At 57.7% G+C, this 27,535-nt stretch overlaps 1 protein-coding gene across 9 annotated transcripts in view; it reads right to left on the bottom strand.

Annotated features, from left to right (window-relative positions):
• The window catches only part of AGRN (agrin), a 70,618-nt gene that overhangs the window by 19,175 nt on the left and 23,908 nt on the right, over positions 1 to 27,535 (bottom strand). For 7 of the 9 annotated variants that reach the window (XM_071449352.1, XM_071449354.1, XM_071449358.1 and 4 more), the window contains 16 exons: positions 21,424 to 21,471; positions 17,810 to 18,025; positions 17,118 to 17,342; positions 15,776 to 16,000; positions 14,658 to 14,864; positions 9,864 to 10,085; positions 7,575 to 7,769; positions 6,575 to 6,775; positions 4,743 to 4,888; positions 4,548 to 4,653; positions 3,973 to 4,086; positions 2,116 to 2,280; positions 1,484 to 1,627; positions 1,015 to 1,139; positions 665 to 770; positions 142 to 519 (listed from right to left, as the gene is read on the bottom strand). In XM_071449352.1, the coding sequence (XP_071305453.1) occupies positions 142 to 519; positions 665 to 770; positions 1,015 to 1,139; positions 1,484 to 1,627; positions 2,116 to 2,280; positions 3,973 to 4,086; positions 4,548 to 4,653; positions 4,743 to 4,888; positions 6,575 to 6,775; positions 7,575 to 7,769; positions 9,864 to 10,085; positions 14,658 to 14,864; positions 15,776 to 16,000; positions 17,118 to 17,342; positions 17,810 to 18,025; positions 21,424 to 21,471 (2,823 nt within the window). Of the gene's footprint in view, positions 1 to 141; positions 520 to 664; positions 771 to 1,014; positions 1,140 to 1,483; positions 1,628 to 2,115; positions 2,281 to 3,972; positions 4,087 to 4,547; positions 4,654 to 4,742; positions 4,889 to 6,574; positions 6,776 to 7,574; positions 7,770 to 9,863; positions 10,086 to 14,657; positions 14,865 to 15,775; positions 16,001 to 17,117; positions 17,343 to 17,809; positions 18,026 to 21,423; positions 21,472 to 23,349; positions 25,063 to 27,535 lie in introns of those variants that run through there. The other 2 variants (XM_071449359.1, XM_071449361.1) reach the window with 1 other exon arrangement.

The following is a 27,535-nucleotide window of genomic DNA, read 5'->3' as shown; positions in this document are numbered from 1 at the left end:
CACTGAGCATGGCACTGCCCTGGGGACACTGAGCATGGCACTGCCCAGGGGACACTCAGGGGCACTGCCCAAGGGACACTGAGCATGGCACTGCCCTGGGGACACTCAGAGCCCCCCCAGAGCCCCGGGGGTGGCACTCACCAGCAGATCCTGCCCCGCTGGCCTCCTGGTCCCCGCTGGCGCCCATGTCCTGGTCCCCGCTGCCCTCGGCGCTGCCGGACTCGCTGTAGCCGGGCTGGCTGGTGGCCGCCACCACGGGGACAGTGGCCAGCGGGCGGATGGTGGCCTTGTGCGCGCCGTGGGTGACCCAGGCCGTGGTGGTGGCCGGCCTGGCCGTTGTCACACGCCTGGTGGTGGGGTGGCCCCGCTCCGTGGGCCTGGCTGGCGGCAGGGACGGGCTGGTGGCCGCCCCGGTGGGCAGGGGGGACCGCGGGGTGGCCCCAGGGGGCGCGGGCAGCTCCGGGGGCACCGTGGGCAGCGGCGTGGGGGGCACCGGGGGGCTCGTGTGGGTGATGGACTCTGCAGGGACACAGACACGGAGGTGAGGGGGTGGCACTGGGAGGGGGGGACAAAGGGAAGGGCAGATGCTGTGCCAGGGGATGTCCTGTGGGGTGGCAGGGCCAGCCTGAGGACATGGGGCTGACACTGCCCTGGGGACACTCACCATGGCACTGCCCCACATGCTTGACCGTGATGTGCTGGCCCTGCCTGCAGGCGATGGTCCGCAGCTGGCACTGGTCCCCGTAGGTGACACCATCAGAGCCACACACCTGGGGACACAGGGGACACCGGAGCTGCACCTCTGGGTGCACTGCATCTCCCAGTGACACTAATGGGTCACTGGGAATGATGGCAGCGTTTTTGGGGGGCTCCTTTGGGGCACAGAGTGACCCAGGGCGGCTCAGGAGTGCCAGGGGACATCTGTGACCCGTGTGTCCCCCTTGCCCAGCAGGGAACAGCTCCTGCAGGATTTTGTGTCCCACCCCAAAGCCCCCCAGAGGGGTGTCCCCAAACCTTGGTGGTGTTGGCCTCGGGGCACAGCGGGGACGGGCACTCGCAGTGGGCGAAGCCGTTCAGCTCCACGCACGAGGCCCCGAAGTCACAGCTCAGCTCCTTGCACGACCTGGGGGCTGAGGGGTCTGGGCAGGGAGAGAGGGATCCGGGAAAACATCCCAGTTAGGCAGGAGCCAAAACCCCAAACAGACAGGTGCCAAAACCCCAAATAGACAGGTGCCAAAATCTCAAATAGATAGGAGCCAAACCCCAAATAGACAGGACCCAAACCCCACATAAACAGGACCCCAAACAACCAGGACCCCAAATGCCAAATACAGAGCACCCAAACCCCCAAATAAACAGGACCCCAAATAAACAAGACTCCAAACCCCAAATAAGCAGGACCCAAAACCCCCAGTACTGCAGGACCCAAACCCCAAATAAGCAGGACCCAAACCCCAAACCATCAGGAGCCAGGGCCCCTCACCCTTGTGGCAGCCCGTGGTGCCCAGGCTGCTGCCGTCGGGGCACTGGGTGCACTTCATGCCCGTGATGCCCGTCCTGCAGGAGCACAGCCCCGACATCTGCTCGCAGTCATCCCGCACCGAGCCCACGGGGTCACAGTGGCACGCTGCAACGGGGACAGGGCACGGCGTGGGGACGGGGGACAGCAGTTATGGGGTGGGGAATGGGGGAAAGAACACAGTTATGGGGTGGGAAAGGGGAATGAACACAGTTATGGGGTGGGAAAGGGGAAAATGCAGTTATAGGGTGGGAAAGGGGGAAGGGGGGCCTGACAGCCATGTGGGAAGGGGGGTGGTGATGTGCCATCCCTGTCCCTCAGGGAAGTGTCCCACCCCTGTCCCACCCTTGGGCAGTGTCCCCTCACTGTCCCCGTCCCCGTCACTCACGGGTGACACCCCTGTCCCTCAGCAGTGTCCCTGTCCCCGTCACTCACAGGTGACACCCCCGTCCCTCAGCAGTGTCCCTGTCCCCGTCACTCACGGGTGACACCCCTGTCCCTCAGCAGTGTCCCTCACTGTCCCTGTCCCCGTCACTCACGGGTGACACCCCCGTCCCTCAGCAGTGTCCCTCATTGTCCCTGTCCCCGTCACTCACGGGTGCAGCCGCTGCGGCCGTCGGTGACGATGCCGCGGAAGTTCCAGAAGCCGGGCTCGCAGCGGTCGCACTTGAGGCCGCCCACGCCGGGCTTGCAGGAGCACTGCCCCGTGCCCGGGTCACAGGAGCCACCGTAGGAGCCGTAGGGGTTGCACTGGCACGTGCCTGAGGGCAGGGACACAGGGGACACCCGTGTCACCACCCTGTGCCACCCCTGCTCTCCTCCATCGGCCCCCGGGCTGTCACCAGGAGCTCGATGCCATCAAGAGCTCGATGCCATCAAGAGCTCATCTCTCATTAACATCAAAGGGGAAGGAAGCTATTAGAGGGTGATTATTAATTCATTAACGAGCAGCTTGATGGAGGGGAGGCAGCCAAAGATAGACAGGCAGGCGCTGTCCTTGTCCCAGCGGGGAGGTGACAGAAAGGGACAGAGAGGGGCACAAAGGGACACCTGGGGAGCAGTGGGGAGGGGGCGAGGACACCCCAGGAGCAGGGAAAGGGAAAGTCCATGGATAAACCCGGCCCAGGGGGCTCAAACTGCTCCTTGAGTGGTGAGGGACACGGGTGGGACACGGTGGGACATGGGTGGGACACGGGTGGGACACAGACTGGTGACATTGGATTTCCATTGGAATCATCAGTCCGGGGGAGCTGTGTCCATGGATTTCATGGATGGGGGAACAGGATTTCCACCAGAAAACCCAAAGATCATCACTGCCAGAGCAATGGAAATGCTCCTGTCCCCTGGAGCATCCCCCTGGACAACACCCCCACAGCTCCTGCAGCCGCTCCCATTATCCAGCTGCTTTTCCCCATTTTTCAGCTGTTTTTCCCTCCATTATCCAGCTGCTTTTTCCCTCCATTATCCAGCTGCTTTTTCCCCCATTATCCAGCTGCTTTCCCCCCATTATCCAGCTGCTTTTCCCTCCATTATCCAGCTGTTTTTTCCCTCCATTATCCAGCTGTTTTTCCCCCCATTATCCAAGCTGCTTTTTCCCCATTTTTCAGCTGATTTTTTCCCCCATTATCCAGCTGATTTTTTCCCATTATCCAGCTGTTTTTTCCCCCATTATCCAGCTCTCCCTGCTCAGCATTACCCCACCCTGGAGTTGTGTCTCCACGGGCTGATGTTTCCCCCATCAGGCAGCCACAGCCTCAGCTGTTGAGAGCCTTTCAAAATGCTCCTGCTGGCTTGGATAATTAGTGAATAAATATTAATGAGCCCCTGGCCAGCTCAGCTTCCTGCACAGGGGGTCACCCAGCTGTCACTGGGCCTCTGCAAGGTCTCAGGTGACACCTTTCCCTCCGTGGAATATTTCTGTCACTCTGGCAGGTGGAAATGCCTGAGCCCAGTAATGGGTTGAAGGCACCAAGGCCCTGGAGGCACCTCTGGGGACACCCAAAGTGTCCCCTCCAGCATTCCCAAGGGATTGAGGCCTGGGAGGTGGCTCAGGGATTCTGGAGGATCATCAGTGGAAGGCTGTGGGGCAGGAGGGGTCAAGTCCCTTCTCCCAGGGACAAGGGACAGGACCAGAGGAAAAGGGGAGGCTCAGGGTGGATACTTGGGAAGATTTGTTCACTGGAAGAGTGGTTAGGGTTTGGAATGGGCTGCCCAGGGAAGCAATGGAATCACCAACCCTGGAAATGCTCAAAACCCTGAGCATGAGGCTCAGGGGCGGCGTGTGACACTTGGGGACGGGATTTTGTGACCACGGTGGTGCTGCAGCTCAGGAGAGCTTTTCCACCTTGAATATCCCACCATCCTGCATCTGGGGGGTGTCCAGCTTCATCTCCTGGGGCCAGCACCCCAGATCCTGCCCAGCCCCTGTGAGGGTCCCCGGGGGTGGCACTCACTGGGACATCCAGCAGCTCCCACGCCCAGCGCCAGGGTGACGTTGTCGGGGCAGCAGCCGTAGACGCTCTGGCTGCAGTGCACGACCAGCAGGGGTGGCGGGGTGGTGGCCAGGGCTGCAGGGGACACAGGGACACAGGGGTCACCTCGGCACCCGGGATCCCGCAGCATTCCCATAATTCCTCCTGGAGATGCTGGGAACTGGAGGGGAGGCCCAGGGGACAGCAGAGCACGGGGACAGGGGGTGGAATTCCTGCTTATGGGCAGGGAAAGGACAGCAGGGGCACAGCTGGGGACAGAGCCAGCAGGGAGGGGTGGCTGCCTGCAGGGGACACACCCGGGGACACACCCAGTGACACACCCAGCAGGGAGGGCGTGGCTTCATTTAGGGGACACACCCAGTGACACAATGAGGGACACACCCAGCAGGGAGGGCGTGGCTTCCTTTAGGGGACATAGCTGGGGACACACCCAGTGACACAATGAGGGACACACCCAGCAGGGAGGGCGTGGCTTCATTTAGGGGACACACCCAGGGACACACCCAGAGGGGGGATGGCCTCCCCAGGGCACTCACCCCGGCAGGCTCCCTGGCTGGTGACCAAGAGCTCCTGGCGCTTCTCACACCGCGTCTTCTTCAGCTCGCACTCGTTGCCGTAGGTGACGCCGTCAGAGCCGCACACCTGCCAGCAGCAGGGCCAGGGCACGGCTCAGGGCAGCCCCTGGCAGGGCTGTGCCAGCCAGGAGAGGACAGAAGGAGGGCAGGGCTCACCGGGCTGCGGGGCACGGCCACGCAGGTGAAGTCACAGACACAGGGCTCGTCCTCGGCATCCTCATCCCACCAGCCCCCGAAGTGGCGGCAGCGCTCCTGCTCACACTCACTGCCATCCCCCGAGCCTGAGCCTCCTGAGCCACACTCTGGGCACACAGAGAGAGGAAAGGAAAGGGTTCAACCCCTGAGCTTGGCTCCTGCTCACACTCACTGCCATCCCCTGAGCCACACTCTGGGCACACAGAGAGAGGAAAGGAAAGGGTTCAATCCCTGAGCTTGGCTCCTGCTCACACTCACTGCCATCCCCCGAGCCCGAGCCTCCTGAGCCACACTCTGGGCACACAGAGAGAGGAAAGGGTTCAACCCCTGAGCTTGGCTCCTGCTCACACTCACTGCCATCCCCCGAGCCTGAGCCTCCTGAGCTACACTCTGGGCACACAGAGAGAGGAAAGGGTTCAGTCCCTGAGCTTGGCTCCTGCTCACACTCGCTGCCATCCCCTGAGCCTGAGCCTCCTGAGCCACACTCTGGGCACACAGAGAGGGAAGGGTTCAACCCCTGAGCTTGGCTCCTGCTCACACTCACTGCCATCCCCCAAGCCCCCTGAGCCGCACTCTGGGCACACAGAGAGAGGGAAGGGGGTTAGGGTTAGGGTGACGTGGAGCTGGGGAAGGGCTGGGATTTGGGGCTGGGATTTGGGGCTGGGATTTAGAGGACTGAAGCCCCTGGGGCTCTGCAGGATGAGCTGCAGCAGCAGCAGCAGAGCTGTGGCTGATTTCAAAGGCTGCTGGAAGGGGAGAAGGGATGGGGGAAGGGGAACCTGGCCCTTTCTCTGGTGTGATCAAAGGCTGGGCTTTGGCATTACACACAGAATTATTCAGGCTCTGCCTGAGGAGGGACAGCAACCTGAAATCCCCCGAGCAGGGCTGTGATCAAACACCCTGCTCTGCCTTCTGCCTCAGCTCTGCCCTGCTCTGACGTCCTCCCCCACGTGTGCCAGGCAACCTCAGCTCCCTCCCTGTGCCAGCAGGAGCCCACAGCTTCCCCTGAGTGGGAAAACTCTGCAGGTTCTTTATTTTTAGGCTCACCAAGCCAACCCCAAAACCTTCCCTGGAGCTCTGCTGAGGCAACAGAGCCATGGGATGGGAGGGGTTGGAAGGGAGCTTAAAAATCATCCAGGACCAAAGCCCTGCCAGGGGCCAGGGATGGCACTGGAGAGGGAAAATTTACATTGGATGCAGAGACAGGACAAGGGGGAATAGGTTCCAATGGAAAACCAGGAAATTTAGGTGGGATATGGGGAAAAAAATCCTCCCTGTACTTTGGCTAGAATTTGGCTAGAATAAAAAACTGGGATAGCAGAATGGGGGCTGGAACTGGAAGGGGGCTGGCGCAGGACTGGGGGTGCTGGGGGTCCTTTGGGCAGTGAGGGAAACATGGCTGGCACAGGATCTGCTATTTTGGGGGGGTTTTGGGGTCTCACAGGGCACAGAGGAAGCACAGCTGGCACAGGATCTGCTGTTTGGGTGGTTTTTGGGGTCTCACAGGGCACAGAGGGACAGTGAGGGAAGCATGGCTGGCACAGGATCTGCTGATTTGGGTGCCTGGGGTCTCCCAGAGCACAGTGGGGTCCTGTGGGGCACAGAGGGAAGCATGGCTGGCACAGGACCTGCCGTTTTGGGGTGTCTGGGGTCTCACAGGGCACAAAGGAAGCACGGCTGGCACAGGACCTGCTGCTCCGAGGGGGTTTAGGGTCTCACAGTGCACAGCAAATGAAGCTCCCTCCCTCCTCCTTCCCTTTCCCCCAGCCCCTGCAGAACCAGGGCCAGCCTACCGTCCTCACAAGGTCCCATCCTGGCCACCTCGATGCTCTTCTGCAGCTGGCACGAGGCCTCCTGCAGCTGGCAGGGGCTGCCGTAGGTGACGCCGTCGGTGCCGCAGACGGGGGCCGGGGGCTGGCGCTGGCAGCGCGGGCACAGGCACTGCCCGGCCACGCAGCGGCTGCCAAAGGAGCACACGGAGCTGCCACACGACTCTGGGACACAGGGAGGGACACGCTCAGCCCCCCGAGCGGCGCCCGCAGCCGCCAGGGTGCTGTCACTGAGCTGGGACCCTTATCGCTATTAATTCGTTATTCATTTAATTTGTTACTCCTTATTTAATCTGTGCAAACTGGATGCCCACTCTGAGTATTCTGGATACCCAGCAGCTCTTTCTGGAGGGAAATAAATCCCATTTCATCATCTATTCTGGGAGGCAGCTGCCACCCTCAGCCATCCTCCCCCAAACTGTTGGGGAATCTCAGCCCAGCTGGACAGGTTTGTATGAGGCTGAAATCATCACCACAGCTTTTGTAATAATGAAGGAGCTGAGCAGGGCTTTTAATTCATTAAGAAATTAGCCCAGACAGCTCCACGGGCTGGGGAGTGGGGAGGAAAGGAGGAACAAAGAGGAATTGACCCCAGGGGATGGAGGGGAGGGAGGGGATCAGACACAGCCCTGCTCTCACTTCTGCTGCTGGCTGTTAACACATTTTTATCCTAATTCCTACCCTGGCCCCATGGACATTAATCCAATTTCTCTGCTTGGCTCAGACAAATAACACAGGGGGCACTTCCAGCGAGGAGGGGGGAAACCAAACCAAAGCTGCTGGGGAGCCTGGAAATATCAAATTATCCTCCAGGTAAAAGGGAAAATCACCCAGGCAGGGCGTGAGAGCGACCAAATCCACGCGATGGAGCAGCGGGGCTGAGCGCTGGCGACACAGGGGACAAAGAGGGGGACAAAGAGGGGGACAAAGAGGGGGACAAAGAGGGGGACACGGTGACACTCACTGCAGTGGCCCTGGGCAGCCACCAGGATGTCCTTCTGCTGGGTGCAGGCCCTGACGTGCAGCTCGCACTCGCTGCCGTAGGTGTTGCCGTCGGTGCCGCAGACGGGCTGCGCCGAGGGCACGCACTCGGTGGGGCACACGCAGCGCCCCGTCTCTGCCTCACAGATGGCACCAAACTGGCACTTCCCGCAGGGCTCTGGGCACGGCAGGGCAAAAATCAGAGTTAGAGCAGCTCTGGAGGCTGGGCTGCACCGCTGAGGGGTGCTCTGGGCTGCAGGTAAAGCTCATTTTGAGCGCGATGCAACTTGGATGCTCCCAGGGATGAGGCAGGCACGGATTCTCTGGCAACCTCCCCAAAATCTTTTACTAAATACCTATTATTAGGTAGTATTAGGAAATACTTATATTTTTATATATTTGTGTATAAATTGTCTGGGTTGGAGTTAAAGCCCATTTTTGAGGGACGGCTTCTGCTCTTCAACCCGGATGCTCCCAGGGATGAGGCAGGCACGGATTCTCTGGCAACCTCCCCACTATCTGTTATAAAATACCTATAATTAGGTAGTATTATATATATTTGTATAATATTAATTAGGCAATATTATTATATTTTTATATATCTATATATAAATTGTCTGGGTTGGAGTTAAAGCTCATTTTTGAGGGACACCTTCTGCTCTCCAACCCAGATGCTCCCAGGGATGAGGCAGGCACAGATTCTCTGGCAACCTCCCCACAATCTTTTACTAAATGCCTATTATTAGGTACTATTAGGAAATATGATATTTTATATATTTATATTTTATATTAATATTTATATAATGTAACTATTTTTTTCCTATTATTAGGAAATTTTTAGAATAGAGACTTGACAAGGTAAAGGCCTTGTCGAGCTTCTAAAGCAGGGAAATGAAAGCCTCAGCTTTTGGCTTTTCTATTTTTCAGATTCTGCACTGATGCCTCAGGTTTCAGCTTTTCTAATTTTCAGATTCCGTGCTGCTTTCATGTGTGTATTTCTGAGCTTCATATTAAGGTTCACATTAGATTTTTTCTGGGGGCACAGAAAAACCTTGATTTTGTATATTAAAAAAAAAAAAAAACCCTCTCCAAGCAGCTCTCCCTGCTTGCAGGAGACAGCAGCAAGCACATCCCCTGACTCCTGGGTATTCACTGATTCATCCTCCCCTCCCAACACCTCCCTCCCTCCCTGCCAGTCATTTCACCAGGAATTTGGCTCCAAGGTGCTTTTCCTGCTTTTCTCCTGCACACAGCAGCTGCTGCCTTGGCATGGGGGAGGAGGAGGCACCAACCCCCTGCTCAGTTCCTGCTGTTGGCCTGGAGGCTTTTATTCTGCTCTGGAGGTTTTTATTCTGGTTTTTTTCCTGGCTTGGTGGGTTTTATTCTGGCCTGGTGGCTTTTATTCTGGTTTTTATCCTGGACTGGTGTTTTTTATCCTGGCCTGGAGGTTTTTATCCCGACCAGGAGGTTTTCATCCCGGCCTGGAGGTTTTTATTCTGGCCTGGAGGTTTTTATCCCCACCAGAAGGTTTTCGTCTCAGCCTGGACGTTTTCATCCCGGCCTGGAGGGTTTTATCCCGGTCTGGAGATTTTTCTTTTAACAACCACAAAATAATCCCCCTGCCCAAGTCTCATCACATCCTTTGTCCTTCACCCTGGTGTTCCTTTTGACGACACAGGCCAACAACAACAACAACAACAACAAAACAACAATCCCAGCCCAAATCTCACCACAGGGCTCCTTGTCCTTGGTGCTGATGTCCCTTTGAGGACACAGCCACCACCACCACCACAATCCCAGCTCAAATCTCACATCACGGCCCCTTGTCCTTCACTTCAATGTCCCTTCAGAGGACACAGCCACCACCACCACCACCACCGTCACCACAATCCCAGCCCAAATCTCACCACAGGGTCCCCTGTGACGGATGCTGATGTTCCTTTTGGGGACACAGCCACCCCCAAGCCCAGCCCCAGCCGTGTCTCACCACAGGCCCAATGTCCCTGGTGTCCCTTTGGTGACACACCCAGCCCTGATACCCAGCCCCAGCCGTGTCTCACCACAGGCCCTGTGTCCCTGGTGTCCCTTTGGTGACACACCCAGCCCAGCCCAGCCCCAGCCGTGTCTCACCACAGGCCCAATGTCCCTGGTGTCCCTTTGGTGACACACCCACCCCCAAGCCCAGCCCCAGCCGTGTCTCACCACAGGCCCAATGTCCCTGGTGTCCCTTTGGTGACACACCCAGCCCAGCCCAGCCCCAGCCGTGTCTCACCGCAGGGCCCCTTGTGCTTGACGCCGATGTCCCTCTGCAGCAGGCAGGCCATGGCCTGCAGCTCGCAGGGGCTGCCGTAGCTGCGCTGGTCGGTGCCGCACACGGGGTCGTAGCGGCCCTGGCACTGCTGCTGGCACTCGCACACGGCCTCCTGGTTCTTCACCACGCACGTGGCCCCGAAGGAGCACTCCACGCTCAGGCAGGGGCTGGGAGCACCCAGGTCTGCAGGGGACAGGGATGGCACGGCTGGCACGGGGCAGGATGTGACAGTGTCCCATGGGGGGCACCCGCCCGCCCCGAGCCATGGTGGGTTCAGAGCTGCTGGGCTCTGTGCCCTCCTGCCACCCTGCCATGCCCGGCTCAGCACAGTGCCCGGGCCTGGCAGAGGTGAGGGATGGGCACGGGGACAGGGACAGGGTGGCCACCTCGTCCCCTGGCCAGAAAGCACTGGCAGAACCTTCCAGAGAGCTCCCACGGGGAGGGCTCACTGCTGGGATCCACTGCTGCCTGAAAATCAGCTCCCTTCCCTGGGATCCACACTTCTCCCTTCCCTGGGATCCACTGCTCCCTGCAAAGCTCCCGGGGCTCCCCAGGAGGAGCTGCCTGGGGAGGACACACCTGGTTCCTGCTCATTGCCCACCCCATCCTCTTCCCTCCTCTTGCCAGGGAGCTGCTGTGGGGCAGGATGGGCACATCCCGTGTCCCTCCCTCAGCCCAGATTCCCCCTGGATGCACAGCCCCAGCCCAGCAGTGCCACCTCCCCTGGGGATGCCCAGGAGTGACAAAGTGAGAGCAGAGGCCGTGTCCCACTCCCTGCTGGCAGGGACAACACCCAGGAGCGAGGAAGGAGGGGCTGTGCTGCTGGGGACAGAGCCAGCACTGCCCAGTGACCCTCTGGGACAAGGAAAGGACACCACGGGTTTCACCTGGGCTGGACAGTGACAAGGACACAGGACAAGGACACAGGTGGGGACAGACAATGCAGCCTGGAGGAGATGGAGCGACAGCAGACACAGCACAGCCCTGGCAGCGAGGCAGAGCTGGGCAAGGTCCCTCTGCAGGGGCCCTGGGCATCTCCCCTGCCAGCAGCACCGTGGTGGCACCTCTGTGGCACCTGTGCCAGGCAGCCAGGAAGGGCCTGGAGCAGGATCTGCCTACCTAGTGCCAGGGTCTGCAAAGGAACAGGGACAGGGGACAGCTCAGGCACAAGGACACAGCTCTGTCCCCAAATTCAGGCACAAGGACACAGCTCTGTCCCCAAATTCAGGCACAAGGAACAAGGACACAGCTCTGTCCCCAAATTCAGGCACAAGGAACAAGGACACAGCTCTGTCCCCAAATTCAGGCACGAGGACACAGCTCTGTCCCCAAATTCAGGCACAAGGACACAGCTCTGTCCCCAAATTCAGGCACAAGGACACGACTCCACCTCCGTCCCCAACTTCCCTGCAGCTCTGAGCTCTCCCCAGGCACCAGGAATTGCTCCCTGGGCTGCTGTCCCCACGTTTGTTTCTTTTTTGCCCCCATACCATGTCCCCTGCACACAGAGACACCAATTCCACAGGGGAACATTCCCAGGAGAAGCCAACTGTGAGCAGAACCAGCTCCTGCGAGCCTGGCAGAGGGAGCTGGGAGCCCTGGGACAGGGGACAAGCAGGACACAGAGCACGGCTGGGGCAGCACGGCTGGGGCAGCACGGCTGGGGCAGCACGGCTGGGGCAGCACGGGGCAGGCAGAACTCCAGGCAGGAGGATCTGGGGAAGCCATGGGGGTCATTTGGGAGCAGAAGGAGAGGGAAAATCAACCAGGAGCAGTCCAGGGTGATGCAGCAGCCCTGGGGAGGGGCTGGCTGAGGAGTGGGGGGCTCCCAGCACCCACCTCTGCTCCCTCTCTCCTTTGCCTGGAGGGCACAGCGGGCACCGGGCAAGAGCAATTTCCACTCCAGCAGGGTTTGGGGCCAGGGATGGGACAAAGGCCAGGGCAAGCTCTCCATCCTGGGGCTCTCAGGGCAAGCTCTCCATCCTGGGGGCTCTCAGGCCCAGCTAGAGCCAGGTGGGAGCAGTGAGAGGGGGCCACGGAGCAGGGGCGAGCTCCCAGCAGAGGTGTCCGGGCAGGGAGCAGGAGGGTGGTGCCAGGACAGAATTCCTTCCTCCACACAGGCAACACTGTAAAACACAAGACACAGACAAAAGAGGAAAGAGAGAGAGAGAGAAAGAGAGGACAGCAGAGAGAGGAAAAGACAGATGCAACTACAGACACCTTCCTTCCTTCTTTCCTGCACTCCTGGCCATGTCAGCCTCATCCCATCCCTTCTTTCTGAGCTGCAGCATCCAGAATGACTCAAACCAAGAAATTTGACGATGAATGCTTATCAAGAATTATTATTTTACCAATTAAAATTGCAAAACTTGTTTTTGAATGAAGACCTGAGCTGAAAGCAAGCAAACAAGCAAGCTTGTAACAGCTACTACAAAATAGAAATTCCTGTGTGATGTATTTTCCAATTGTTCTTCCGATCACTTTCTTCCCTTTTAACGGCTTGGATGGTTTTGTTTGGCTTTGCCTCCCTGGCCTGGCTGCTGGAAAAGGCGGCAGAGCTCAGGGTTTGTGAGGGGTTAAAATACTGCCAATCCCTTGCCCAGCTCTGCATTCCCACAGCTCCCAGGCACAGATGAGCTCCCCAGCTCTGAGCTCAGAGCTTTTCCTTTTCCTTTCCAGAGCTGACAGGGCTAAAAAAAATCTGCTCACACCTCCTGGGGATGGGCTCCAGGGCTGCCTGGAGCTGTCACAGGCACTCTGCAACCCCACTTTTGGCAGACACAGCCCTGGTTTTGATTCATTCCCCCAGTTTTTGCTCGTGTCCCACCAGGATGCAGCTCCTGGAAGCAGATGTGCGCTGGGCAGGAGGGAGGGGAGCTGAAATCAAGGAGAGGGAGGTGGAGGGAGGGATGGCAGGTGCACCAGGACCTCACCCTGCTGCTCCTGGCCTTTTTCCACAGAACACGGTGGAAATGATGCGTGGCTGATGCTCAGAGCAGCGTGAATTCCCTGCTCATCCCAGAAATTTGGGAATTTTCAGCCTCTCAAGGAGGCACAGGGGAGGGTTTGAGGAGAGCCAGGGCTGCAAAAAATCCCCCCTGATGGGATCACAGCCCTTCCCACAGGGAAAACCTGGGGGATTGACTCCCAGCCATTCATTCCCCCACCAGGAACACGGGGAAATGGAGGCTTAAAAATAACAGCTGTGATTATTCTGAGTGGGATTTTGGGAACCTGACAAATTCTTTTCCAGCAGCTGGGTCTGGCAGCCTCGAAATCCTCCAGCAGGAGCACAGAGCCAACAAAACACATCCCCAGCGTGGGATCCTGATTGCCAGGCACTTCAGGAGGCTCAGCCCAGCTGATACCTGATCAAACATCAGCTTAAAAGAACAGGACGCAGTTCCAGAGGTGGGAAAAACCCAAACTGAGCCAAAATGAGCAACTTGTAACTCATCCAAATGAGTGCAGGGGCTGCTTTAACCTCCTGCACTTCCCAGGGGGAGAACCTCACACCTGGACACTCCTAAGGATCCAAAGCCCCATCCCATCCCATCCTCCTGAGAAAGGTCCATGGGGGAGCTTCTCCTAGAGACGAGACAAAGACACGGTGAGAGCGGCAGAGAGGGCACAGAGGGAAGAGTTCCCGGTGGAGAGAAGCAGGCAGGCATGGAAGGGAGAGCATGGATGGATTTGGAGACTGGCACTACCCTGGGAGGAGCAATGGATGGCATGGGTCGAGGGGGACGTGGTGGGGAGGGACAGAAACCAGCAGGAGGTCACAGAGACGTGGCTCAAACACAGATGGGTGTCCCCTGTGCCACACAGCAGACAGAGACAGGAGACGTGCACACAGCGGGGCTGCTGCAAGGACAGAAACACGGGACAGGGACGTGCCAGGCTGGGCCCAGGGCTTGCTCAGGGGGCACCCATGCAGCCCTCAGCCATCCTGCCTGGAGAGGGCCCGGGGAGGTGGGGGATCAGCATTCCCACAGGACAGGGGGAGCAGCATCCCCATGGGACAGCATCGCTGCAGGACAATCTGGGGACCAACATCCCTATGAGACAGGAGGGAACAGCATCCCCATGGGACAATTTGGGGACCAGAATTCCTGTGGGACAGGGCGGGACCAGCATCCCTGTGGGATGGCAGGGACCAGCATCTCCATAGGACAGCATCCCCATCCAGGACAATTTGGTGACCACCATCCCTTCCCTGTGGGACAACTTGGGGACCACCATCCTTACAGGACATCTTGGGGACCATCACCCCTACAGGACAACTTGGGGACCACCACCCCTACATGACACCAACCCTACCGGACAAGTTGGGTACCACCATCCCTACAGGACAACTCGGGGCCCACCACCCCCACATGACACCATCCCTGTGGGACAGCTTGGGGACCACCAACTCCACAGGACAGCATCCCCACGGGAAAACTTGGGGCCCACCATCCCTACATGACACAACCCCTACTGGACAATTTAGGGCCCACCATCCCTACAGGACACCACCCCCGTGGGACAACTTGGGGCCCACCATCCCTACAGGCCAACCTGGGGCCCACCACCCCTACAGGACAATTTGGGGCCCACCATCCCTAGAGGACACCACCCCCGTGGGACAGCCTGGGGCCCACCATCCCCGTCGGGCACCTTGGGGCCCACCATCCCTACAGAACAGCCTGGGCCCCCCAGCCTCCCGTGGCCCCGTGGTGCAGGCCTGGTCGCAGGCCCCGCGGCGGCGCTCACCGCAGGGCCCGCCGTGGCGGGTGGGGATGTGCTGCTGCTGCAGGCACTCGGCGCGCCGGCGCTGGCAGTCGCTGCCGTAGGTGCGGCCGTCGCGGGCGCACAGGGGCCGGAAGGCGCCGTCGCAGGCGATGCGCTCGCAGGAGCAGCGCGCGGCCCCGCGCCGGTTCAGGCACACGGCGCCCAGCCGGCACGGCTCCGGGCACTGGTCTGTGGGACACGCCAGGCAGGGTTAGTGCGGGTTTCTTAATATTCTCCAGGTTCTCTACTGATTTTTTTTAGATATATTTTTCAGGTTGTCTACTGATGCTTTAGTATTTTTCTTAATATTTTTCAGGTTCTGTATTGATGCTTTAGCATTCTTTTTTATTATTTTTCAGGTTCTATACTTTTAAAAAACTTTTTTTTTCAGGTTCTGTACTGATGCTTTAGTATTTTTTTTTAGTATTTTTTTTAGTATTTTTTCAAATATTTTTCAGGTTCTGTACTGATGCCTCAGGCTTTAAGTTTTATGTTTTTCAGGTACTGGACTGATGCCTCAAGTTTTATGTTAATATATAGAGTATTATAATAAATTATACTTATTATATATTATTATATAATGTATTGTATATGTATTTATTATGTGAACCTATATAATGTGCTATATAATATGATTAATATATTATATTGTATTTAATATATATTTTTATATTTCTATATTTTATATATTATAATATAGTTATTTTATATAATTACTTTATCTATTTATATATAGTATTATTACTTTATATATTTGATTTATATTATGTACTATATATTATATAAAATATATTACATATTATATAAAATATATTGTAAAAGTAATACATTTAATATATATATTAATAAAATATATAATGCATTATATAGAGCATTAATATATTAATAAAATATATAATGTATTATGCTATATTAATTATGTTTATCTATTTATATATTAGATACTTTATTAAAAGAACATATTAATACATTAAACAAAGAACTACTACTATTTTAAACAGAATAGAGCCTCTAGGCTCTGTTTGAGGCAGCCTCTTTGGGCAGCCAGGGGATGCTGCGAGAGAGGAGGATGAGGATGAGGATGGAGGGCGGGCACTCACCCTGAGGCTGGCACTGCCCCGAGCGCACCTTCTGGATGTCCATGCCGCGGATGGCCCCCGAGCGGGCCATGGCGCACTCGCTCTCGTAGGTGACGCCGTCGTCGCCGCACACGGGGTCCCTGCCCGGGGGACAGCCCTCGGGCCGGGGCAGCAGCTCCGCCCGCCGCGTCCGCGGATTCACCCGGCACACGCGGCCCGGCTCGCTCGGCACGGCCTGGCACGGGTCTGGCACGGGTGGGAGGCACGGCTCGCTCCCTGCCCTCTGCCATCGTCACTCCCCGCCCGAACCGGGGCTTCCCAGGCTCTGCTCCATCCCTTTGGGGCCCCCAATCTTCCTTTCTGCCCCAAGGAGTCACTCCCTGCCCAAACCCTGCCCAGATCGGGGCTTCCCAGGCTCTGCTCCATCCCTGCACTGCCCCAAGAGCCCCCAGATCTTCCTTTGTGCTCCAGGGAATCACTCCCTGCCCAAACCATGGCTTCCCAGGCTCTGTTCCTTCCCCAAGAGTCCCCAAATCTTCCTTTGTGCTCCATGGAGTCACTCCCTGCCCTCTGGCACTGTCACTCCCTGCCCAAACTGGGGCGTCCCAGGCTCTGCTCCTTCCCCAAGAGCCCCCAGATCTTCCTTTGTGCTCCTAAGAACTCAGTCCTTACGGAGCCCATTTCCAAAGGGAACAGCACTGGGATAAACTCTGCCTTTTTCCCCATCCTGAGCTGCTTTTGGGATGCTTTAATTCCAGGAGCTGTTTGGGATTCTCCAATTCCAGGATGTTTTGGCTCCAGGATCTCTTTGGGAAGCCGGGCAGCAGCAGCAGCAGCATTTCCCTGCCCCAAGCAGGGCCAGGGCAGCAGCAGGAGGAGCTGACCCCGGTGCTGGAGTCGCTCTCTGGCTCAGCAGGGTTGGAGCACAAACACCCGGGGGAAGGAGGCACTGCCTGGTTCTTGGCTCAGCAGCTGTCACCAAAGTGACCTTCAACTGTCCAGAGTGACCTTTCACTGTCCAGAGTGACCGTCTACTGCCCAGAGTGACCGTCTACTGCCCAGAGTGACCTTTCACTGCCCACAGTGACCTTTTTCCTACCCAAACCACCCAATTCTTACCCAAAAGACCCCTTTTCTGCCCTTTCCCTGCCCAAACCACCCCTTCTCCTGCCCAAACCACCCTCTTTTCTACCCAAACCACCCTTTTTCTGCCCTTTCCCTGCCCAAACCACCCTTTCCCACCCCCTGACCCACCAACCCTTTCCTCCTCCACTCTCCCGCCTCTCCTTCCCCCCGCACCCCCACTCCAGCTGGGCACATTTTTTAAACCACTCCTCCCCGGGACGTTTGAAGCCCTCCTCACCACAGGGGCCATCGAACTTCTTGAAGACGTTCTCCTGCTTGTCACAGGCGTGCTTGTTGAGGTGGCACTGGCTGCGGTAGTCGCGGCCGTCGCTGCCGCACACGGGGCTCTCGGCGACGCCGCTGCACGACGAGGGACACACGCACCGGGCGCCCTGGCCGTCAGGGGAGGGGACACACGTGCTGCCAAAGCTGCAGGTGACCTCGGCACAGGGGTCCTTGGAGCCTGGGGACACGGCAGGGGACGGGGGTGAGGGCACGGAGCAGGTGAGAGCGCGGCACGGGATGTCCCGCTTCTCTCGTGGAATAACCCAAATGTATCCCAAGATCCCCCAAATTGTCCCTCTAAATGCCCCGATTCAGCAGCAATGGAGACAATTTTCCATAATTTCCCTCCTCACAGTTTGCTGACCTCCAAAGCAGAGCTGGTGATTCCTCAGCTTCCCTTCCCAGCCTTTGGTGTCCCTGGCCGAGCCTGTGGCCATCATTTCTTCGTAATTTTCCCACCATTTCTCCATCACTTTCCCACCATTTCTCCATCACTTCTCCACCATTTCTCCTCCTTACCACACTCTCCTGAGCCCCAAGGCAGCTCTGATGATCCCCCAGTGTCGCCAGCCCTGTCCCCACCCCTCCAGCCACAGCCCAAGGTGTCCCTGCCCACCCTGGGGCCAGCCAGGGTCCCTCACTCACCGCAGGGTCCCTTGCTGACCACTTTGATCCTCCTCTGCTGGTTGCACTGGGCCCTGTCCAGCTCGCACTCGTTGCTGTAGGTGGAGTGGTCGGAGCCGCACACCGGGGCCACCACGGGGGCACAGGGACCCTTCTTGCACACGCACGAGGCCTGGCCCGGCTCCGAGGGGCTGCGCTCGCACACGGCCCCGAAGCCACACAGCATCCCCCGGCACCCTGCGGGCACAGGGACACACACACGGGGGTCACCAAACCCACAGAGCATCCCCCGGCACCCTGCGGGCACAGGGACATCCCATGGGGGTCACCAAACCCACCAAACCCACACAGCATCCCCCGGCACCCTGCGGGCACAGGGACATCCCATGGGGGTCACCAAACCCACCAAACCCACAGAGCATCCCCTGGCACCCTGCGGGCACAGGGACACACACGTGGGGGTCACCAAACCCACACAGCATCCCCCGGCACCCTACGGGCATGGAGACACCAAATGGGCATGGAGACACCCCAATGGGCATGGGGACACCCCAATGGGCACGGAGACACCCCAATGGGCACGGAGACATCCCAATGGGCACGGGGACACATGAGGGGCACAGGGACATGCCAGGGGGCACAGGGACACACACACACACAGGCAGCCCCCAAACCTTTCCCTAAAATCCGATTCTCCCCTTCCCTGGGACAGCCCCATCTGTTCCCTGAGGTGTTCCCTGCCCCAGTGCCCCCTCCCAGTGCCCCCCACACGTCAGAACCAGAGCCTGACCTACATAAAAGGGAAAAGAGGAATCCTAAAAGGAAAATCAAACTCCTCATTTACACTTCAATTCCCAGGCGTCTGCCTTTGACTGCCTGGAGATTCTGGAGCTGCAAACCCAGAGATAAATCCCAGGAAATCAAAAGGAAAAGGACTCTCCCCCTCTCCTGCCCCAGCACAAGATAAATCCCATAAATCCCGGGAAATCAAAAGGAAAAGAATTCTCCTCCTCTCCCAGCGGTATCTAAAGGGATTCATCATTTTTCTGAAGAGTCTGAGTCTCTCCTGCACTTCCCAGAGCTCTTAAAAAAAACCCTCTCTTTGGGGTTTTTTTAAAAAATGCAGATGAGGTGTAAAAATTCCAGGGGATGGGAATTGTGGGATTCATCCTGAGGGAAGGGGATGGGGAGAGGGAATGGAGCTGGGGCTGGCTTGGCCATGGCCATGGCCTGAGACACACAGTTAATTCTGAACTTAAAGCAAAAATCAATTTCCTATTTAAATGGAGAATGGCATTATTCCCAATGATTTGAATGAGTGGTTTAAATTATTTAGTTTGCAGTTTGCTCACATAGGTGAAATATGTTGTTTTAACCTGTTTCATCTGTTACATTTACTGTGCTCAAAAAAAGCTTATATTGGATAAAAAAAAAATTGTGCCCAAAAGGGGCAGTGGGAACGGCAGGGCTGAGCATTAATTAATTTGGGGTGGGCATTAATTAATTAACTCGGGCTGGGCATTAATTAATTTGGGGTGGGCATTAATTAATTCGGGCTGAGCGAGGTGCCCGTCGCCATGGAGAGTGGCTGGGCCGGTGCTCCTGTCCCCCAGCCCAGCCCCGCTCATCAACATTCAAATATTCAGCCCCGCCCTACCAATATTCAAATATTCAGCCCCGCCCTACCAATATTCAAATATTCAGCCCCCCTCATCAGTATTCAAATATTTATTGCATCACCCGGGGTGGGGAGTGAAGAGGAGCCCCTTTCTTCACCCCAAACCTGATCCCCGGCTTTGTTAGGCCGGACAGTGACCCTGCCCAGCCCTTTCTGCACCCCAGACCTGATCCCTGGCTTTGTTAGGCCGGACAGTGACCCTGCCCAGCCCTTTCTGCACCCCAGACCTGAGCCCCAGCTTTGTTAGGCCGGACAGTGACCCTGCCCAGCCCTTTCTGCACCCCAAACCTGATCCCCGGCTTTGTTAGGCCGGACAGTGACCCTGCCCAGCCCTTTCTGCACCCCAAACCTGAGCCCCGGCTTTGTTAGGCCGGACAGTGACCCTGCCCAGCTTTGGGAGGGGAAGGGACCTCCCCAACCCTCCAGGTTGATCCAGCCCTTCCTCCCCCAGCTCCTGAGCAAACCTCATCCAAATCCCAGCATTTTCCCAGCCCAAACCCTGTCCCAGAGCCAGCCCAGGAACACAAGCAGCACAAACCCATCCCCTCCCCGTGTCCCCCAAACCCCTCCTGCACCCTGGCAGCCCCCAGAACAGGCCCTTGCCCATCTCCTGGGGGATCTTTGGGAAGTCTGGCATCTGCCTGGGCTGGGCTGTTCATGTTTTGGAGCCCTGAGCAAGGAGTTCCACCCACGTGGGGGTTTATTTTTCGCTCGAGATGCCTTTCCCCGGGCCAATTATAGATTAATCACATTTTATCTCACATCCTTGTCTCCCCCACCCCCAGCAGGGGAGGCAAAAATGAGGGAAAAAAATAAAAAAATAAATTAAATAAAAAAAAAAGGCAACAAGCAGGTTATTAATTGGCTGCTGTTTTCTGTTTGCTGGGCTCTTATCTGTGCACGTGGAGGTGGTGGAAGAGCTGCCAGCAAAGGCAGAGGGTTTAAGCCTGGCTTTAAAAAGGGAACAAAGCTCCTGTGATGGTTTTATCTCAGCCTGGGCTTGCCTGCCCTGCATCCAGCAGCTCCTGAAGCTGATAAGAACCTCACAAAGAAAAAAAAAATAACAAAAAACCAAACCCAAAGTTCTCTGCGAAACCAGAGGAAAGGTGGGAGAAAATGCAAGGCTGCAGAAATTCACCTTTTGCAGCCCTTCCCTGCTTCCAGCCAGGAAAATATCTGGGAAAAGGGAGCCCTGAGGGGCACTGCCCTCCTTCCTCACCCAAATCATGGATCCCCAGGAAAATGGGAGCACAATCCCATGAAAATCCCTGGAAAAGGGAGCCCTGAGGGGCACTGCCCTCCTTCCTCACCCAAATCCTGCATCCCCAGGAAAAGGGGAGCACAATCCCATGAAAATCCCTGGAAAGGGGAGCACTGAGGGGCACTGCCTTCCTTCCTCACCCAAATCCTGCATCCCAAAAAAATCCCTGGAAAATAGGAGCACTGAGGGGCTCCTGCTTTCCCTCCTCACCCAAATCCTGAATCCCCAGAAAATCCCTGGAAAAGGGAGCCCTTTTCCTCCCTCCTCACCCAAATCCTGCACCCCCAGCACTGCCCCAGGGATTTGGGCACACTCTGCACCCAGCCCCAGGGCTTTGGGCACACTCTGCACCCAGCCCCAAGGGTTTGGGCACACTCTGCACCCAGCCCCAGGGATTTGGGCACACTCTGCACCCAGCCCCAGGGCTTTGGGCACACTCTGCACCCAGCCCCAGGGATTTGGGCACACTCTGCACCCAGCCCCAGGGATTTGGGCACACTCTGCACCCAGCCCCAGGGATTTGGGCACACTCTGCACCCAGCCCCAGGGATTTAGGGACACTCTGCACCCAGCCCCAGGGATTTGGGCACACTCTGCACCCAGCCCCAGGGATTTGGGCACACTCTGCACCCAGCCCCAGGGATTTGGGCACACTCTGCACCCAGCCCCAGGGATTTGGGCACACTCTGCACTCACCATCCCGCGGTGGCGGCGGCGTCTGCGTGAAGTAACTGTTGGGTTTGTCTGCAAGGAAACAAAAACCAGGAGCTGTCACAATCCTGCCCCAGCCCTTTTTGGGATGCTGTTCATCCCTCCGTGAGGAGATCTGGCCCCCAGGAGCTCCTGGAAGCTGGCAGGAAGGGGAGCCAGGATTACCCAAACTGAGTTTGGGATAGTCCCAGGTGCTGATGGAGCTGTCATGGGTTCCTTGGGATGGTGTTTCATCCCTCCTGGAGCAGGTGTGGCTCCCAGGAGGTCCCAGGATCACCCAAAGCCACTTTGGGCCAGCCCCAGGTACTGGGCAAGCGCCTCTGGGAGCAGCCCCCGGTGCCTGGCAGGGCTGGACCTGCCCCAGCCTGTCCTGCCCCATCTCCTGGGGCCAATCCTGCTGTGGATCACCCCACACACAGCTGGCCTCACACCCAGCCCAGAGCAGGAATGCTGCAGCCCCCTGCACCATCTCTTGCTCCTTCCAAATCCTCACATCCCACAGTCATCACTTGCACCAGCCCTTCCAGATCCTCACATCTCCCAGTCATCTCCAGCCCTTCCAGATCCTCACATCTCCCAGTCATCTCCAGCCCTTCCCAGATCCTCACATCTCCCAGTCATCTCCAGCCCTTCCAGATCCTCACATCCCCCAAATCATCACCTGCACCAGCCCTTCCCAAATCCTCAGATTCCCCCAATCAGCCCCCAAAAAGTGGGAGGAAGGGGCAGCAGAACTGCAAGGTCCCCAAGCAAGGGTCCCCTGCCAGCCCCTGTTTGGGGACCCTGATGGAGCATGGGGGAGCTGAGCTGAGCTCCCTCAGCTCCAGAACCCCTCTGGAACACCCAGAACCCAGGGTTGGGGCTGGGGCTGGGCCGTGGCAGAGATGACCCCAGCACAGCAAGCTCCAGGCTCCTGGGGGACACCCCTGGGTTCATCCCTGAGCACCGGAGGAGCTGCACACCCCAAAATGGGGCTGGGGGCTCTGCCAGGCCTCAGGAGGGGGAGCAGGAGCCTGGCACAGACACCTGGATCCACAGCCAGGGTGGGATGGACTCAGCTGCACCAGGGATCACATTCACAGCCAGAGCTCAGGGGAAATCTCACATCCCCCAATCATCAGCAGCCTTTACAAATTCCTGACATCCCCCAGATCATCTCCTGCCCTTCCCAAATTCCCACATCCCTCAGATCATCACCAGCACCTCCCAAATCCTCACATCCCCCCAGTCATCACCTGCCTCTCCCAAATCCTCACATCCCCCATACCATCATTTGCACCAGCCCTTCCAGATCCTCACGTCTCCCAATCATCTCCAGCCCTTCCCAAATCCTCAGGTCCCCCTGATCCTCACCTGCACCTGCCCTTCCCAAATCCTCACATCCCCCCAGTCATCATCTGCCTTCCCAAATCCTCACATCCTCCTGATCATCATCTGCCCTTCCCAAATCCTCACATTCCCCCAATCATCACCCCCAGCAGCCCTTCCCAAAGCCTCACATCCCCCCAGTCACCTGCATCAACCTTTCTCAATCCTCAGATCCCCCTGATCCTCACCTGCACCAGCCCTTCCCAAATTCCCACATCCCCTGGATCATCACCAGCCCTTCCCAGATCCCCCATGCCCAGATCCCCACCCGGATTTGGGATGGAGCCTGCCAGGAGCAGCAGCAGCAGCAGCAGCAGGTGGGAGCTGTCCTGGCCCACGCAGAGCCGCCCTCACAGCTCTGCTCCCTCTTCCCTGCCAGGCAAAAGTGGGACAGGGAGCCCCAATCCCGTGACTGTCCCCAGGGCAGCCCCAATCCTAGAATGGTCCCCAGGGCAGCCCCAATCCCGGGATTGTCCCCAAGGCATCCGGGAGGAGCCCATCTGGTGGCCCTGGGATCCATCCTGCCCCCTCAGGGACACCTACAGTTGTTGAGGAAGAGCAGCACGGCGAATCCCAGCGTGGAGGTGGCCAGCAGGATGAGGCAGATGTTGCAGGGGATCATGAAATACCTCACCACCAGGGACACCTTGTGCTGGTACAGCCGGTCCCGCTCCAGGGCTCCCGGCGCCATGGGGTGCTGGCACGCTGTCATGCTGGGCTCTCACACCCCAGGAGGCACCACCAGGCTCTCAGGGATCCCTGTCCTCTGTCCCCGGCTGGGTTTGGCAGTTTAGGTTTTCCCAGAGGTTCCCATCTCGGCTGGCAGCAGGATGGGGGCACCCTCAGGACTCCGTGCCCGGCGGTGCCATGGCAGAGGCGCGGCCCTGGGGACAGCTTGGGGACAGCTCCGGAGGCACAGGGACACTCAGGCAGCCCCCGAGGTGTCAATCCACGGGTGCTCGCAGAGAGCAAACCAAAACGACCGGAAAGCAAAACAAAATGCCCAGAAAGCAAACCAAAATCCTGGTGCAGAGGGCTTCAAATCCGTGGCTGAGCCCACCAGGACAATGACACGCCGGGGTGGGAATGGTGGGAATGTCACAGCAGGAGCAGAGCTGGGACAGGGACAGTGCCAGCACAGGAACGCTCCCAGGCTTGGCAATATTGCTGTTCCCTGGGATAATGGCTGAGATCCTCCAGGATAACCCCTGAGATCCTCCGGGATGATCTTTCAGATCCTCCAGGATAAACCCTGAGATCCTCTGGGGTATCTTCTGGGATAAACCCTGAGATCCTCTGGGATATCTTCTAGGATCCTCAAGGATAACTGCTGAGATCCTCCACGATAACCTCTCAGCTCCTCCAGGATCACCTCTCAGATCCTCCAGGGCAATCTCTGGGATCCTCTCAGATCCACGCCAGTCTCACCCCAGGCTCACGGGGCTCCCTCGCTGTCCAGCGGCTCCTCCAGGACACGTCCGGCGGCCTCTGACCCTCTGCAGGTCCTCACAGCCAGGAGCGGCCAAGATTCCGGGAGAAACCCAAAATTCTGGGAGAAACCCAAAATTCCGGGAGCAGCCAAATTTCCAGGATCGGCCAAGATTCTGAGAGCAGCCCAAGGACTCCAGGAGCAGCCCAAGGATTCCGGGAGAACCTCAGAATTCCAGGATCAGTCCAAGGATTCTGGGAGCAGCCAAGATTCGGGATCAGCCCAAGGGTTCCAGGAGAGACTCAAAATTCCAGGAGCAGCCCAAGGACTCCGGGAGCAGCCCAAGGACTCCGGGATCAGCCCGAGGATTCCAGGAGCAGCCAAGATTCGGGATCAGCCCAAGGATTCCGGGATCAGCCCGAGGATTCCGGGAGCAGCCCGAGCATTCAGGGCTGCGGCTCAGCCCAAGGCAGGCGCTCCTCTCGGCTCCATCCCCGCTCCCTGCCCAGGCCAGCCCGGCTCTCCGGGAGCCGCCCGCGGCTCGGCCCGGCGCGCGGGGGCCCGGCTCGGCTCGGCTCGGCCCGGCTGCCCGGCTCAGTGCCCGCCTGACGCCGCTCGGACATGCCGGTGCCTCCCGGCCGGAGCGCGGCTCGGCGGCATGGAGCGGCTGCGAGGGAGGGAGGGATGGGAGGGAGGATGGATGGGAGGGAGGTGGATCCCTAATCCCGGTGGTCTCCGTGCGCCCCCCGCGCGGGGATGGGGCCGCGCAGGATCAGACAAGGGAGCGGCAGCGCGGAGCGAGCCCGGAGCTCCCCCCGCCCCGCATCCCTCCCCTCCCCTCCCTTCCCTTCCCTCCCTCCGCCCTCCCCTCGGCCCGACCCCGGCGAGGGGGGGCCCGGCGAGCCAACAAAGGGGAGCGGGGGCGCAGGGGCGCGGCGCAGACAAAGAGCGGGGGCGGCGGGGGTCGCGCAGGAGCCGCTCCCCACCCGGGCACGGCGTGGGCAGCGCAGGGAAGGGCGGGGGACCCTCCCCAGGACCCCCCGGATGAGCACGGAGGGGTGGGAGGGGGCCCGGCCCCTCCGGCTGCTCGCACCTCTGCCGGCATCGCCCCCGAGAGAGCCCCGGGGACGGCAGGGAAAACCCGGCCATTGGCTTTAGGGTGTTACCGGCACCGACTCCCCGAAACCAGCCCGAAGGAACAGCAGGGAAAACCCGGTTATTGATTTTTGGGACGTTATCGGCACCGACTCCCCCAAACCAGCCGGGAAAAAGGAGCAGGGATGGAACTGCTATTCCCGGCTGTTCCTGCTTCCCGCAGGGATGGGAAGGTGCCACCAGCAGGGCTGGGTGGACGCCAGAGGAAGGTGAAGGTCCAACAATGGGCTGGGAGCGCTGCCACAGCCCCGGGCAGGGATCGCTGCCGCCCCAAACACAAACCCGGGAGCTCGCCCTGCCCTGCCAGGGGGGCATTCCCGGCAAAACACAAATTCCCCGGGCTGGAATGGCACTTTGAGGGCACCAGGACACGCTGGGTCATTGCCCAGCCACCAGGGAGGAGCTGGGCAGCTCTGGGGGCTGCAGGAGAGCCCCTCGAGAGGAAAAGAGGAAGGCGAGAGAGAACCTGGGCTGTGCCACACCAGGGGCTGGGTTATCCCCCAAAAACAGGGCTCTGCTCCCACTGCATTCCTGCTCCCCATTCCTCGAAAAGCAACAGCTCGGGACAAAAACCTTTGCCAGGGGCAGGTTCTGCTCCCAGCCCTTGCAAGAATCCCTCCCTCACCTTGGCAATGCACCTGCAGCCCCAGGGACACAGAGATGAGAGAATCCTCCCACGGGGACACCTGGGGGACACTGGGTGGTCCCCGAGCAGGGCAGGGCTGTGCCCATCCCACAGCAGCTCCCGGTGGGATGGGCACAAATTGCCCCCCAGCCACCCCACAAACCCCCCCTGCTCCTCTCCGAGGGCTGCGAGCGTCCCGAGGTGCAAATCCAAGAAAAAAAAATCACAGAAAAAAGGGGGAAAAACCCGAAGTCACATCCAGGAGATCGCTCCTCTTGAAACCTGCCGTGCTCCCTGCATCCTTCTGCTGCTCCTGCATCCTTCAGTGCCTTCTCCTGCATCCTTCTCCTGTTCCTGCATCCTTCCCATCCCAGTTCCTCCATCATTCCTGTCCCCGCTCCCCAGCCCTTCCCATCCCAGCTCCTGCATCCTTCTCCTGTTCCTGCATCCTTCCCATGTTTTCCCCTTCCATCCTTCCCATCCCAGCCCCTCCACCCTTCCTGTGCCACAGGTGCCCAATTCCTGCCCACTCTGTGCCCATCCCTGTCCCCTCCCCAGGGCAGGTTCCAGAGCCAGCCCAGCAATCCAGGGTAGGGCCCAGGCTTGGCTGTGAACAATTCCCGGAGGGGATCGAGCTCTGCCTCCTCCCCGTGCTGTTTTCACATGCAAATCAGCCCCGGCCCTCCCTGTCCCCTGCAGCCACCGCGGGGCCGCTTTCAGGGGCAGCTTTTGTGTCCCCAGCCCCAGCACGGCCACGCTGGCTCCTGATCCTGCCGGGAAACCCCAACACCAGGAATCTGGGATGGGATCTGACACTCCCAGGGTCCCTCTGCCCTGCTGTGACCCCAGTGGGGTCCATCGGTGTCCTTGTCCCCGAGCTGCCACCCCTCTGGTGACAGTGACAGCAGGGACACCCCAGGTGCCACCTGCTCCCTTGGCCAGCCAGGGACACTTTGGGAATGAGGGGCCAGGAAGGAGAACCCAGCAAGAGATGGCCAAGCAAAAAAGGCCAGAAAAGCAAAAAATAAAAGGAGCAAAAAGGCAAAACAAAAACAAAACGAAACAAAAAAAAAAACAAAAACAAAAAACCCCAAACAAACAACAACAAAAAAAGGCCAAAATGGCCATAAAAGCCAAAATAGGCATAGAAGCAAAAAAAAAAAAAAAAAAAGGCCATAAAAGCAAAAAAGAAAAAGGATCTAAAAGTCACCTTTGGCTCCTGACCTGCCAGGAGTATATATTCTATATATTCTATTATATATAGAATATATATAATAAAATATAAAGAATATTATCTTTTCTATATCATATAATATATAGAACATTATAGATATATAATATTATTATATATCTACAATATATATATTATCTCTAATATATATCTACAATATATATATTATCTCTAATATATAGTATATATCTATATAATATATAATATACTATTATATATTATATATATGTTCTATATAAAATAGAATATATATATTCTATTATATAGAGAATATATATAGAATATATAT

The sequence above is a fragment of the Agelaius tricolor genome, unplaced genomic scaffold (assembly GCF_023055355.1).
Source record: "Agelaius tricolor isolate 1412-34295 unplaced genomic scaffold, bAgeTri1.0.p SCAF_28, whole genome shotgun sequence".
Lineage (NCBI taxonomy): Eukaryota > Metazoa > Chordata > Aves > Passeriformes > Icteridae > Agelaius > Agelaius tricolor.
This window is presented reverse-complemented; position numbering and strand designations above follow the sequence as displayed.